This window comes from Pteropus vampyrus, unplaced genomic scaffold, assembly GCF_000151845.1.
Source record: "Pteropus vampyrus isolate Shadow unplaced genomic scaffold, Pvam_2.0 Scaffold6, whole genome shotgun sequence".
Lineage (NCBI taxonomy): Eukaryota > Metazoa > Chordata > Mammalia > Chiroptera > Pteropodidae > Pteropus > Pteropus vampyrus.
This window is the reverse complement of record NW_011888787.1, coordinates 4585986-4602089: the sequence shown is the minus strand read 5'-3', so window position 1 is coordinate 4602089 and position 16104 is coordinate 4585986. Positions and strand designations below refer to the sequence as shown.

The 16104-nt window shown below is 43.2% G+C and overlaps 1 protein-coding gene across 1 annotated transcript in view; it reads right to left on the bottom strand.

Annotated features, from left to right (window-relative positions):
• Positions 1-6090: 6090 nt before the first annotated feature.
• The window catches only part of TSPAN2 (tetraspanin 2), a 48476-nt gene continuing 38462 nt past the window's right edge, over positions 6091-16104 (bottom strand). Inside the window, exons 7-8 of the mRNA XM_011366595.2 lie at positions 10003-10086; positions 6091-7464 (exon numbers count right to left, since the gene is read on the bottom strand). Coding sequence (XP_011364897.1) covers positions 7399-7464; positions 10003-10086 — 150 coding nt within the window. The 3' untranslated portion in view covers positions 6091-7398. The remainder of the gene's footprint in view (positions 7465-10002; positions 10087-16104) is intronic.

The following is a 16104-nucleotide window of genomic DNA, read 5'->3' as shown; positions in this document are numbered from 1 at the left end:
GTTCAAACCTAACTGGCACTAATCACATATGACTTTCATGGTACCCGAAATGTATTTTCGAGGACTTGAATGATGGAAAGGCTGAGAGGTTTAGGGAGGCCTTTGTAAGTAGTCCAGTTCAGAAGACATGGCTTACACGGGCTTACTTTGCCTGGGGAGAAGTCTAGATGTCGTAATGGATGAGGTGGGCCAGAGCCATCATGGACCACAGATCCCATCAGAGACAACTTGTTTCCTCTCACCAATGGCAACCCATTTGGGATAGATGCACATATAAATTATATTAAACTATTCTTGAAAGTGGAGTTGCCCAAGACAAAAAATCTTTAGGAGAGAGTTCAGGGATGGACATGACCAACAATTTGCCTCAACGGGATCCAGAAACTTGGATTCTTGGAAATGCTGTTTTGGAGGGTATTGGCATTCTTTGGGTTTAAAAGACAGAGAATGAATAGAGAACTTAGGAATGGGAAAGTGTAGAATCAGTGCTTGTGTAATAAGAGAAAGATGGAAACTTTGGGATATCTTCTAAAGTGGTCTTTAAATTCAGCCTAAAGTTTAAAGGAGTCAGTTCTGGGCAGAGGAAGTTTGAGACTCAGTGGTTTTTGTTTTTTTTTTTCCTAAATCCTTCTTGTTTCTCATTTGATCCTGCAATATAAAGAGTTATTTCATAACTAAATGGACTTGGGATCAGGACAGCAGCTATCTCTGCTCTTCTGATGGCCAAACCCTTTAGGAGTAAGTGAATGTAATAGGATAGATATAGTGGCAAGTAATAGCATAATGCTTCCTGATGATAGAAAATTTAAGCAATAACAGTTCTCTTTTATATAAGAAATTGCCCCTCTTACCATCCTCTTTGAGCAGCAAGTCTGCGTCTTGAGTGCAGTGAGAATTCTTTTATCGAGGTAGCTTCCAGGTTAAGGGTATTGTTCCGTGCTGGTTCTTCCCTACCCTCTTACCGCTCCTGGCTCATTCCTACTTATCTTTTAAAACAACTCTGTGTCACTTCCTCTACTTCTGTTACCCTCCCTCCTGTCGTTTTTGCCTGCCTTGCATCCATGTCCCTCTGGTAGCTGTACCTTAATTTCTTTGGGGGTTCTCTCTACCCTTATTTTCAATGAAATAGATATGGTTTGAGTGGGGCTAATGAGGGTGGGCATGCTACTTAGGCTCAACTAAGCCAGATGATTAAGGGATGGACATGTGACCCAATCTCTTCAGTAGGAGTCAGTCCCAGGGCTTCTGCTGTAACTTTTGGACAAAGAGAAGTACATGGCCTAAGTCAGGGTTCCCACGCTGACAGAATGTGAGCCTAGACCGCCGGCCATCTCTGTCCTCTCTTGCAGATGGCCTGCCTGAGAATAAAGCCAGCTCAGAGGGGAGCAAGCGGGAGTAAGAAGAGAGAGACCTGTTGATATTACTTGAGCATAATCTGAAGCCAACTTTAACTCTTAAATCATAACTTTCCTTTTCTGCTTAAGCTAGTTAGAATTGGGTTTCTGACAGTTGCAACTTCAGAATATTGACAGATTCAGCATCTTTATTACTAGTTTCAAAAGATGCTCCCGATCCCATCCTGCACTTCCTCTAGAATCTCACTGTTTCCTCTGCATCTGCTCTCGCCTCTTCTTTGCTGAACTTTGCTCCTCAGTGTGAAGCAGTCTTCAATCTCTTCTCATCCTAAGCAGAGAAAAACAAAAGCAAAAACAAGGAACAACTCTCTCCTGACCCCGTAAACCTTCTATTTGTTTGCCCCTCTCTCCTTGAATTCTTATTACAGTTTCTTTGGGAAAGAGCCCTATGTAGCCAGTTTTGGCTGCTATAACAGAATGCCACAGGCTGGGTAGTTGATAAACAACAAAAATCTATTTCTCACGGCTCTGAAGGCTGGGCAGTTCAAGATCATGGTGACAGCATGGTCGTATTCTGGTGACAGCCCTTTTTCCTGGTTCACAGCCAGTGCCTTCTCTCTGTGCCCTCAGTGGTGGAAGGGGCAAGAGATCTCTGTGGGATTTCTTTTATGAGAACACTAATCCATTCATGAAGATGCTGCCCTCGTGGCCTGGGCATCTCCCAAAGGCCCCGCCTCCTAACGTCATATCAGGCATTAGGATTTCAACTTATGAATTTTAGGGGGACACAAACATTCAGACCACAGCAAGCCCCCTATGTGAACCATTTACTTTCTCACTTCTCATTCTCTTCTCAACCGGCTACAATTTGACCTCCACTCCTATCTTCCTTTGCAACTGTTTTCAGTAAGGTCAACGGTGACTTGTTAATGGTCCAACATGCAGGACACTATTTAATTCTGACCTTGCCGGACCTTACTTCTTCCCCAGTGGGGCCAGTGGAGGTCACATATCTGGGTTCACAATGTAATACATCCATGGCATGTATAACCAGTCCCAACGAGGCTGAAGTCAACAATTTCCTCCTTCTATGCCTTTTTTTCCTACCGTTTTTTTCTAAAATGACTCAAAATCTATGGTATGGTCTTTAGCAGGCAACAGTAACGTAATTCTGGACTGTACTTCCTTTTGCGACTGTAACTTTGCTTGGTGCTGTAGGGGTGAAGACTGTAAACTTTGTGGCTAGTAGTGTGATAACCTAATGGGTCCTATTGACCTTTTGGTCACTGTTAAATGTAGAGCATATGAGAAACAGGTTTGTATTAATTCAACTTTGGATGTCCTAAGGAATTATACCCATTTCAGTAAAAGCTAGTTTAGATGGCAGTTACTGAAAGAATGCTGATAGTTAACAGAGACCCTCTAGTTTGAGATTAAGAAATGAATAGGGAGTAAAGAAGCATTTTGGCCTTTTAATTCAGTAGAGGATTTTAATTTTTTTAACTTTAATTTCTCACAGAGGTCTTAAACATGACAGTGGCTCAGATTTTTCAGATCTGGGCACTGCTGCTTTTATGTTGCAGATTCCTAAACTACAGTCTAGGCCAGACTTCTTCTCTCAGCTGTTTGTGTTTCCTCCTGGATGTCCTAAGTCATCTCCAACTTACATGATCACTAAAACGTGCTTTTCCTCCCGTGAGCCACCATCTTCTATCCCAAGAAACCTGGAGATGATTCTATGCTCCTCTTTCCCTCAATTTCTCTTACATCTGTCAACTTCTTCTTGGTAAGATTTCCAATACTGAAGCTCAGTAGTCTTTAAAAGGTTCAAATTTGATTTTCTAACTCACTGTTTAAAATTTCCCCGATGACCTCTGTACAAAGATAAAACCCCTGAGCACCGTTTAGCAGAGCCCTTCATCGCCTCGGTTCCTGACGTGCCCTCGTTGAGTGTTTCCATACCTTCTCTGTTTTGGGGTCTTGCACGTTGCTCCCCAGTAGTCTCCTTATCTTCTCTATGCCTTTTATTACCTTGGACTTGGCTAATTTGTATGGGTTCTTCAGGATTCAGTTTAGAGACCTCAAAATTCAGGAAAACTCTCTCCCCTGACTAGCTTCCCCAAGGTCGAATGGGTCCATTCTGGGTTGATGATTATCACAGTACTTGTCTGATGGTAATTAAACTTGCCAGCTTTTTTTCTGTTCTAAACTTCTTGAGGGCAAAGACTTGTCTTGTTCATCTTAGCATATCAGTATTCTTACAAAGTTTTTTTAATGTATGAAATAGTAGCCCCAAAACAAAGTAAAGGAAAAGTATTCTAATATTAGAGTGGGTTGCATCTTACAAGGCAGAGCAGGCCGAGATAAAAATATAGGAAGTCTGGCAAGGACGATGTATACCAAGTCTTTGAATTAAAATAGAATCGGGAAATATATCAAAAGCTATTCATTAATTCAACAAATGCTTTCAAACAGGTATTTGCTGAAGTATCTTCAATTACACATGATGTATGTTTGATTGGTAATTAACAAAATCTCTCTCTGTCAACATAATTATAACAATAGGTAATATTCATTAATTATGAGGTGTCCTAAGCACTTTCTTGGTTATTTCTTTCAATTTATATTTCTTCTACTTTATATAAGTAAAATCATCATAAATTATATGGGAAAAAGAATCCCCAAAATAAATACCAAAGCGTTTGGAAGGGTTTCTGGCACATTAGCTGAAAGCTTTATGAAATCAGCATGAATTTTGCCTTACTTCTATTCTTCATGATTCCCATGTCCCCAGCAAATAGCCATCTGAATAGTCTAAATATGTTCCTGGAATGTATTCCTTCTTTGTCATGAGGATATGAACAAAATGATTAACAACATTTTGCTCTAGAGTAGTCATTTCACCTCTCAGGGGAGACCTACATATGATACCTTACAGGTACGCTTTATAGTAAAAAAATAATGAGTCATGTGGAAAGAAAACAGCAACCTTTTGTCTTTCTTAAAATATACACAAATTTAGTTTTGATGAGTCTAAACTAAGACATTAGAGTTAATTGACTATCTTGAAGGACCCCCGAGTGCTCCCGCCTAGGCGTAGGGGATGTGGGGTTGCTGGTCAAAGGGATGTCAAGGGAGCAGTGAACCAGGAGAATCGGGGTGCACCTCCCGAATTCCCACTCGCTGCCCTTAGGGCCATGGAAACCATGTTTTACCCATGATGCGGACGGCGCCTCTTCCTTTCGATCTTTGACAACCGTACTTCAGAAGGGAAGATAAGCTTTCTCCTTCACTGTCATCATCCCATGAGCCCCCTTGTCACCAAGCCAAACCCCTTAGCCCTGCTCACAGGGACAAGGAGAGCAACAATCATCGACGACTGTGCAGAGGACTGCATCGGACCCGGTGTCTTCTGGGAAAGACGTATAAATTGGGTAAAACAATATTAATTGAAATATAATTATATGCAATAAAAGTCTAAACTGAGGGTGTTGTTTCTAAGTCCACCCCACAGGAGTAATTGCTACGGAAAGGGGTTACCACTATGTCCTTCCTTCATCATATTGTTTGGGATAACTAGTTGTTGTAACTTTAGTCATAGGAATGTGTGAATGAAGACATAATAGGATTTTAAGATAAATCAAAGAGGCAATTTCAGTACATAGAAAATTTAATTTGAAATAACTTAAAATATTTTATCAAGAAGTTTTAATTCAGTGTCTTGGCTCCAGGTGCTTAAGGAAATGTTTCGGTCTCACTTCAGATTAGTTCAGGTAAACAGACAAAACCAAAAATTTGTGTGTGTGTGTGTGTGTGTGTGTGTGTATGCACACATATATGTATACATGTAAGCACACACACATACATATATTGAAGTTTTATATATATATATATGTATTCAAGAGATATATATTCAAGATATATAGGAATTCAAGATATATTTTCAAGATACATACAAATCTACCCTGACTCAGAGGTGGAATTTTCTCATTTTACTCATTTTACTTATATTTTGGAAAAGTTACTTCTAGAGTGACACATTAATACATTTATGGAGCAGATATTATTCTTCCACTTTTTACTATTGTAGCCTTCTTTAAGGTTGTTATTCAGATATAGAATGAAACTCGCTATTGTTGAGTCACTGATGAGTCGGACTTGCAAGAAACCGGAGCATACATTTGGGCCTTTTCTCCGTCTTTAGGCAGACAGATGAGCTAAAGGCACTGGGAGAGATGGGTCGTTTGGTTCTTTGCTTAAAAGGTTATATTTCTCAACTTCTGGGGCACAGACATCTATTTCATAAAGTGATTGTTCTTAATAGAATCTAAATAGCCGTGTACAATTAAATTTTTAGCTTGCTTCCGATCTTGACTTTTTTTTTTTCCCTAGAAAAGCTTCCTCCGAAGTCGGCGGCAGCAGCCAGCGTGGCAGGAGAAGCGTGAAGCGTGGTCTCGCGGGGCGAGGCCCTCGCACGGCGCTGCGCCTTCGACCACTGTGTTTCGTAAAGTTTCTTGGAAGCGCACATTTTTCTTTAGTGCACAGGTGTACGAACTTATTCAGGGGTTCCCCAGTCTCCCATACTTTCACTTTCACGTGGCCTTTTAAAATGTAAAAACGAAAAAAAATAAACCTTCATAATTTACTAAATGTACCCAGTTGTTAGAAATGAATAAATACATCAATTTAAATCCTAATTTTAGGTTTATATACTTAAAATGAAGCTTCAAGACCGTAAAAGAACACGAAAGCTTTATTCTTATGGGACTTACACAGAATAAACCAGGTTTCTGGTGTGTGCGGCAGTATTTTTGTTCCCTTAGGTTGTCTCTGTTCTGTGCACACAACCAGGAGAAGGTGCTTTTCTTTATTTCGGTTTGGCCAAGGATGCTCATGATGTCACATTTGAATTATGAAGGATTTTGTTTTATTTATTTTAAATTGACGGAAACTGTAGTTCTTAATCTATAAAGAAGAATTCTCTAGGTGAATAAATAAGAAAAATACAAAAAAATTAGGAAAACATGTAAACTCAAGTTATGAGGTATTTTGAAGGTACAGTGCCAGTAGAAATTCTCTTCCCCATAGTTTGTAACTGCCACATCTCTTATTTTAGTCTTCCTATCCTTACCCTTGGAGAAACAGGGAAGTTTGAGATAAGAACCCTTTTGTGGATGTGAGGGTTGCAGTAGTTCAGAGTCAGAAAAGGAAAGTAATAAAGCAATATTAAAATGTCTTTATAGAAGAACAAAAATATTTCCTTAAAAAGTCTTTAAAAGTTTTTTTTTTTTTTCGGTCCTAAAAACACTCACTTTTATAGGGCACATGATTGTCTATGTAAGCACTCTTTCCAGAGAGAGGTTTTTTTTTTTTTTTTAAAAAATACTAGGAAAGTATGACTTATTCAAATTAGATTTTCCATGCTATATTTAGTTTTACAGATGTGTTTAGTTCTAAAACTGTGGTTTACTGTATTCTGGGGGTGAGTATGTATATTAAAAAAATCCCAGGAAACCCTTACACTCTACTCAGACACAGTCATTTATAACATGACTATGCCATGATCTCTCCATTCCAGGAGCTTATTGCTTCTGTTAACTTGAAATCCCTGAATTCTCTGTATCTCACTTTATATGGCTGGAGTCTGAGAAACTGATCCATTATCACTCTTTTGAATAGCCAAGTTTTAAAAGTATATCAGAGTTTTTGATCATTTTTTTTTTCTGAGAGTTAAATATGTCATTCCTTTCACATAATGAAAATCAGGAATCCCTACCCGGCAAACCAGTTTCATCCTGCGTGATGCGTATGCCAGAGGCATGCAGACCACACGTGAATATGCGCTCACTCTCAGACAATACACATAGGCATTCACTTGAGGGGTAAACCAGGAATGAGCCAAACATACATACATGTGCAAATGTACAATCGACAGCAAATTATTTTAGGTCCTAATGTCCTTCGAATATTAAAAATGAGCCGGCAGATAGCTCCTGTGACATTTCCATGAAAATTCTAGATTGCAATTTTCATAGAAGTAGCTTCATATCACATCTCGTGAGTTTCGTATTGCGCAGCAAAGGACCATGCTGAATATCATGCCAAAGATCTGAAACAGAAGGAAGCACTTATTAATGATTTTCAAACGATAAAAATTGATTAGAAGGTCAGTAAACAGCCTGTGTGTCTAACTTTACACATAATTATAGTCAATGAGTACTGGCATTTTTATATGGGCTACTTAATTATGGCTACTGGTTAAAGACTTCCATATTAACTCTGCTTAAAACACATTCCAATTTTATTGTTAAAAAATAACAAGGCTCTGCTTTAAGAGAAGGGTTCTATTTATAGCTTATAGCACAGTTCTTAATAATTGTAAAAGACTAATAATACACTACTGGTTTTGGAATTTTACATTTCAGGTTAATCTCAGATCTTTTAAATATTCACTTTGAAAAGTGTTTATAACCATTAGTTGTTTAAATACCCTTGGGTTCTAAATGGTTTTCTATTGTTGGAAAAGCTTTGGATTTTTCGCAACAGTGACCACATATTAAAAAGTGGAGCATCTCTTCATTCCAGTCCATTTTTAGGTATAAACAGTGCTTCCCTATTCAACTCAATAGTGTTACTAACGCATAAACCGACATGCTCGAACTATGATATTACTGATGTTCTTCTACCTCTTAGAAACTTTTTTGAGAAGCCATAGTTGGCAAAAGCAATAGCCACTTATACGGTCTAAATAGAAGGATGCCAAAAGATCCTCTCGTCTGCAATCATTTCCCCTACAATTTTGCAGAGCCTGTGGAATGCTATCTGTGGGCACGATGTTTATAAACTACTGTTGATGCTTATTTGTACCAGTACCATAACTCTCTAGTTCTCTCTTCAATCCTATTCTACAGCAGACTAGGATTTATAAATGCTAAATTAAGGAAGACATGTATTTATCAGTTATTTCGGAAGGGAAGAGGTAGACTTAGGTAAGGGAGGAGGCAGGATCTGGGCTCCAAGCTTCTGGCTGACAGAACTCGGTACCAGTGTGTAGCAGGGGAGACACCTAATGGACACTTAGCTAACTGATTACCCTGTGAAACTCTTACCCTTTTTGAAGAAAAGAATTAAAAGACAAAACTCTGGGGTGCTGATTCAAGATGGCCAACAGAGGGCATTCCCTGTGGCTGTAAGGTGGGATGCAACCCCTACTTCATCCGGGCTGTACTCTAAAGGGATCTCCTCAGAAAGAAGCTTTTCAGCCTTATCCTGCCACTGTCATAGTCAGAGGTGACCACTTCTAGGATGCTCATTCATGGAGATTATAGAATTGTGAGGAGGAGCTATCTGATACTTCTAGACAGAATGTTTTCAAATCTTCTGTCTCAGAATGGTGATCTGGCTAGCCCCAGAGTGGGTGGGGATGACCTGAGAGGTGTCCCTGGATTGGGAGGTCCTCAGCATAGTATTTTCACCCACTGCCCCATCTCTCTGTGCTCTAGATACAGAAAAGAGGAAAGAGGCTCTTGTGTGTCCCCCGAGAACTGCCAACTCATTGATTTTCTTGTAATTCCCATTGCCTCTGCCTTAGCTTGGGCCATGAATTAATCTATATAGAGGGCCAGAGGTTAAGTACTATCTCAGCAGTAGCTATTATCACTCACCCCCTGGACAATGGAAATCGCCTCTTTACTGGCCCTACCTGACTCTAATCTTGCTTCCCTCCAACTTTGCCTCCACGCTCTACCGCAGGTCCTCCAGCCCTCGATGGCTCCCCTCTCTCTACCTTAAGGATGAAATCCAACCTCTGAAAAGGTCACACAAAGACCTCAGTCATGGGGACCCTCACACCCTCTTCATGTCATTTGCTCGCTGCTCCTACCAGGCCCTCTTGCCTCTATCAATTCTTGTGCACTTTTCTCTTGTACTTTAGAGGAGCTGAGCCACCTGCAGGTGCCTGGATGCTTCAGACTTTCACATACATTATTCCCTTTGCCTGGGTTCTAGGTTGGGGAACACACAGATTATACATAGAGCTTTTACTGAATGCTATGTTCCAGATACTTTATCTGAATTAATTTTTAACTTCATATGTATTATCCCATTTAGTCTTTACAATAATCTTACGAGTTTGGTATATTAAAACCCTCATTTTACAGGTGAAGGAGTTGACGCATAGAGAAATTAAGAAGCTCTCCCACGGCCCCAGGGCTCGTAAGTGGTGAAGCTAGGAGTTGAATCCAAGTAGTGTGAGGCCAAAGCTCACGCATTACACTATACTGTGCTGCCTCTGCAAATCACAGGTGAGAGAAATTCACCAGGTATGATGTTTTAAATTTCTAACAGTAGGAAGAGAACAGAATTGCAAATCACTTGTCTAACTTAAACTTGGTGGCTTTGAAACGGAACGTTATTGCAATGATAAACTCGAGGTCATCATTACGTTAAAGTTGAAAATATTATCATATTTTAGAGAACTAAGTATTAATGTATCTAATTAACTTCGTTCTTCAATGTCCTGTTAACGAATGCCTTTGTCTTTTAGGCGAAATCTCTAAGATACTGCCATCATGCTTGAGGAGAAATAAGATGCAAAGGTTCAAGGCTTCTTAGAGGGAAAAAAAAGGATGTTCTGGAACTCTCTCACCGTAAGACCTGCAATTCCAATACCGACAATTCCAATGAGCTGGAGCTTCACACTGATTATGGTCTCAATTTCATCAATACAATTCTGTTTTGGAAAAAAAAAAGTCAGGAATAACAAACAGCTGATAGTACAGTGGTCCCCTCATCTGTGGGGGATATGTTCCAAGACCCCCAGGGGATGCCTGAAACTGTGAATGGTACTGAACCCTATACACATTATGTTCGTCCTATACATAAGTACCTTTTTCACTTACAGGAAGCACTGTAAGTGCAAAATTTCTCTTTGGCATATCCGAATGGCGAGCAGCACTACCCTTGTGCTTTGGGGCTACTGTTGAGTAAAATGAGGGGCAACTGAACACAAGTGCTGGGACACTGCAACAGTTGATCTGATAACCAAGAGGGCTACCAGGTGACTGAAGGACAGGTCGCGTGTACAGTGAATGAGCTGGACAAACGGACAATTCACAAACCACGTAGGACAGACTGGGACAGCACGAGATTTCATCATGCTACTCAGAAGGGTGTGCAGTTTAAAACTTATGAATTGGTTTATTTCTGCGATTTTCCATTTCACATTTTTGGACCGTGGTTGGCCGTGAGTAACTGAAACCGTGGAGAATGGAAGCGTGGATACAGGGTATGACTGTGTGATCATCACCCTAACTCTACAGTCATCCTGTGAGAGTTAATCCATGTCAACTTCTGCTTGTGTTTAAACCATTCCTCTTACACAGCATCATTTTGACAACCTTAAGGCAAAAAATGTAGTTTGAGGGAAAAAAATACAATCCTCTCCTTTTGGTGGAATTTTCCTATTTAGGCCAATGGTTACTTCAGAGTCCTGAAATCTGGCGAGAGGAAGCTATTCTGGAACCTGAGACATTAAAAAAGTTGGGGCCTCTTCTTACGTACAGTGAACTGAAATAAGTAAAATATCCCTTTGCTTTCATGTTGTTATTTATAGTTTAAAAGATTTTTTACATACTTGATCCAATTTACTATGCAAGGTAGGCATTATCTAGTAAGAAGATAAAAAGTCTGTACAGGTTGAAGTTAAACAAAGGAAAGCCAAGTATTGGGAGCTAAGGACCATGTTCTTCCACGGTGGCTGGACTGGGTGGGTCCCCATCCTTTCATCTGTGTCCCATGTGCAGGGTAGGTTCCAAGACCTTCATGGATTGGGGAACATTTGAACAGGGAGGAGAACAGATTGCTTGCAATCTTAATTAGTTTTTCTAGGGTCTATTCATGTATCTTAAATACAGAGATTGGCTCTCAATCCAACCGTGTGCCTAGGCTAGCTTACCACTGGTCAGCTCCCTCTGATACCCACATAAGCTCTATGAAACCCTTACCACTACCCTCATGTCTCCATCACCCTCTATTCATTCATCTTTCATTCATTCATTCATTCATTCATTCAACAAACACTTCTTGAGCATCTACCTTGCACCAGTTACTGAAATGGTGTGGTGGATATGGGGATAATAAGACACAGTTTCTTTTGCCCTTAGGGAGCTCACAGTTTAGATAAGGACACAGACTCACAAAAAATAATTAAATGTAAAAGTTTGAGAGCCACTGCTCTAGGTAGTTTCTTACTTAAGAAAATGAGAGTCAACCCATAGAAATGCTTCCAATCTTCCCCTCCTTCACCTATAAACTTATATGCTCCATTCACTCAATGCCAGGCACTGTCGTAGGTAATGAGTGTGCGCAGTGAACCAGACAGCACCTCTCCTTCCTTCCTTCCTTCCTTCCTTCCTTCCTTCCTTCCTTCCTTCCTTCCTTCCTTCCTTCCTTCCTTCCTTCCTTCCTTCCTTCCTTCCTTCCTTCCTTCCTTCCTTCTTTCCTTCCTTCTTTCCTCTCATTAAAGCCAGAGAAGTGCCCTTCTCCGTTGAGAGGTGACCCCTTTGCTGGCTCCGGATCTCATTCCCTCTCAGCTCCTCAGGAAGCCTGTGCTGTCAGTTACCTCCTCTCCTTCCTGTACGCTCAGCCTCTCCTTCTCTGCGGACGTTTCCACTCATCATACAGCGCCATGCTCACGTTCTTCAGTCTAAAACAAAACATCCCTTTCATCCTGTGCCCCTCTGGCTCCACCCACACCCCTCCTTTCTTTCACAGCCAACTTCTTTCTGTGAAAAACAAAACATGTATTGATTTATTTAGTTATAAAAGGAATATGTGCTTATTGTTGAAATTTGGAAAATAGATGTTAAAAAAATAAGAAACATTTGTACTACGACTAAAGATAATCACTGACATTGTCAGCGTATTCTTAACACAAAGACGCTCACACTTAGTCCATTCTCTATATAAAACGGTGTGCTTTTGAAACTTAACAATAAACTTTAAAACTATCTTCTTTCATTAAAAATTCTTTGAAATCGTGACTCTTAATGGCTGTAAAATGCTTTGTCATATGATAGTACATACTTTATTAAGACAATTCCTATCATTACCTATTAATGGACTGTCCAGGATTTTGTTCTTATGAATACCACTGCATGAAAATCTGTCCACAGCTCTGATTTCTTTTCCATAAAATAAATTTGAGAAGTGAAATTTCTGGATCAAAGGGCATGAACATACTTAACCCAGTAGTCTTATATACTCACACTGACCTCTAAAAATTTTGTACCAATTTCTCTGAAAATGCTCATTTCACATCATTTATGCCAACACTATATATTATTATTAAGAAAAAAAAAAAAACTTGGCCAATTTCATCTCTCTTTTTCAATTCTCTTTTTCTGTACTTTGCCCAAAGCCAAAGTATTTGAAAGACAGCCCTCCCTCCTTCGGTCTGATTTCATACGGCTCAGGTTCTGTCCTTGCTCTGCCCCTGACAAGTCACCAGCTCCTTTTTAAAATGCTCAATCCTGGCAGCTTTTCAGGATGTCTTGGGCTTTCAGTCCCCCACACATGCCATCATGTTTTCTGCTGTCGACTGTGATGTTCCCTCTGCAGCCGGGTCTGCCCCGCCCGGTGACGTCACATCCTGGACGGCTTCGCCCAGACATCGTCGCTGCCGGCAGCCTTCCGCCACCGCTCAGGCCCGGGCCGCCTGAGCTCCCCTCGCGCTGTCACAGTGCCTCGCACGTCTGCGCACGCCGCCGTCACAGCGCTGTACCCACTTCTCTGCGCGCCTCTCCCATCGGAACGCAAGCTCCTTGAGAGTAGAGACCGCGTCACTCATTGTATCTGCAGTGCCTGGCATAGGTCGGTGGCGGTAGATGCTGAGCCAGCCTCAATGGGCAATGGCAGCGCCTGGCCCCGGGGACCATACCCCACCCCGTCGTGCGTCTCCTGACTCGCGTCTGCCTACTCTTCCCAGTTTCCTTATTCGGCGTCTCTTCCCCTGCCCATCTTTAAATGTCGTTGTTCTGCAGAATGTTATCCTCGTCCTTCTTTTCTTCCAAACCGAATGGATCAAATTCCATCCGCACAGCTTTAAGATTCCCAAACCTCTCTCCTGAGCCACAAACCAGATTTTCCAACTGCCTCTTGGGCGTTTCCACTTGGAAATTCCACTGGCTCCTCAAAATCACCATGTTAAACACTGTGCTCGCTTTTCTTTTCTCTAAAACGTACTCCTCTAGTCCTCAGCTCAATAGATGGTACCAGCATCTCTCCAGACCAGACAGGCCAGCCCGAAGCCCAGCAGCGGGTCCCTCCCTCTTCGCTCTCGTCTAACTGGTCACCGGGTCCTGCAGATTTGAGTTTCTCAAAGGCCTTCTCCTCCCCGTTCCTGCCGCTCAGTCCAGCTCGTTGTCAGTTGACGTCTCTTGGCTGACAACGAGCACAGCAGCCTCCCTCCCCCCCGGTCTCCCCGGCTGCCAGCTGTTGGTTTCCCGCCGGCCCTCCACATCGCTACTACAGCCAACGCCACCCAGGGTCCACCTTCAGTGGTTTCCCAAGCATCAGCGCGAAGTCTAGCTTGTGGCTTCACAAATATCCAGGCCCCTCAAGAACAGGTCCGTCCTCCTAAAAGGACCGTCTCTGGGGACGCGGGGGCTTTCTTGGATCCCGCTACCTTCTCCTGCCTCTGTCCCCTCCGCCTGGGATACTCATTCTCTTGTTTGCTCCTGGAAGATTCATCCTTCAGAAGTTGTCCCGAGGCCTCCTGTGAACCCTCGGGCCGTGGTCCTGGCTGAGCCTTTGCTCCGCTGCTACCCCGTGGGGTAGCGGCTCCCTCCGTGTCTCCCCAGCGGGCAGCAGCTGCGCCTTATTTATCTCCTCCAACTCAGAAAGACTCGGGACGTGTTCAGTGGCTGAGTCACAGCACGCGCTGGGACTAACATCTCACCCACCTCATCGCAGCCGAAGGCCTCAGGCGTCGACACCATCGTCATGTTTTCCTCCTCATCTCTCACTCTGTGCCTGCGCTTTCCCCAGCCACTTCACCGACACCGCGTGGCAAGTGTCACCGAGGGTCTCGCAAGCACCAAATCCAACAAGTTATTTCCAGCCTTCATTTCCTCGTCCGCTGCCCGGTGCTCAACTTCACGGACGGGCCGTCTCCTCCCTCGTTCCCAGGTGCCACCGCCGCTGGACTCTGCCTGACTCTGACTCCTCCTTCACAGTCCTGTCCTGGCGTCTTGTCCTCAGCTGACTCCTCAACCAACAGTGTTCGCAGCCACCTTTCCTTACTCCACACTCTCTGCTGGGTGTTCCCATCCACACCCACAGCGTCAGCTACCACCGAAATACTAGGATTCCTACATGGCGCCTTCTGCGCAGATCGCTAGTAAGTCCCATGGGCACCTGAAATGCAAACTTGACCCGAGCCGAAGCTGTCGTCTGCCCCCGGGATCTGCTCACCCATATTCTACTTGCTCAGTGAGTGCAGCCTCTGCCCAAGCAGAAGCCTGAAGTCTTCCCTTCTTCTCTAAGAAAGCGCCCAGACCTGTCGATTCCACTCCCGCACATCTCTGCGTCTGCCGCTTCCACCCCGCTCCACTCTCGTGACTGAGTGACTCTCTCTAGCTCCTCATCTAAGCAGCCTCCTTCCATTAGTCTCTAACCTTCCCTTCTACCAGGCACACCCGGCAGCCTAAATACTCTTTCTACAATACAGAACTTACATGAATGCTCTGAGCGGCCCCAAGCTTCCGGTATGAAGTCACACCTTTGCCTGCCTCTCCAAAAATGTCCCTCACCATTCCCTCTGGACTCCCTGTCCTGCAGTCCGGGAGCGTCACCCTGCCAATGCTTCTGCTCCTGCTGCTTTGTGAGCCTGCAAAGACCTTCCTTTGTCAAGATTCAGCTCAGGGACCCCATCTTCTGTGCAGCTTTCCTAAGCCCACTGCATCTCCATCGTCCCTCATTCAGAGCACAGACCACTGAGGCAGGGACAATGTGTTTTTCATCTTGGAGTTTCCAGAACCTGGAATAGCGCCTGACACACAGCACTTAATAATGAGGCATTTATCAGTGCTGTGACTCCCACGGAGGGGTGTAGGGCAACATTCTCGGGGGGTGCCCCTCTGGCCCTACTGATCTTAACTAATGCCACGGCATTCGCATCATTCCCCAGGATGCTGGGAGACTGGGACTCAGCACCACTTTACTCATTTCACACAGAATAAAGCCACGGCACAGAAGGCACTGGGAGAGGGCCTCCCTGAATCACGCCGGCCCCCCAGAGTGCGAGAATCGCCTTACACTACGGGCGGGAGAGGGCCTGCTGGAGAAGCTTACCTTGGGCCCGAGAAGCTCCTTTGGGCATGTGGGCTGGACCTGTTCAGAGCTTTCTTTTCCACAGCACTGAAACTAGAGATTCAGAAAAGAGTTTTTAGGACGTGGGAGGGAGAAGCGGCAGGTGCAGATCTGGGCACCACTGCCAGGGATTAGGAGCCCTGTGGCAGCACAGCAGCTACGAGGCCTGGTCATGCAACCCAAACCACCATTTCTGGAAAGAGGGCGAAGAGTTGCATAATTGTGCAAAACAAGAAAACGGCTTCTCTAAAGTTGTCTGAGTTTTACGATGGGAAGTGACTCAAGGGAACCCAAACAAGGCAAGAAGTTAATTGACAGTGTCTGTGTAAACTGTTGGTTTTTAGACAGGAGTTGGGCCTTTAGATTTTTTCTTTCAGCC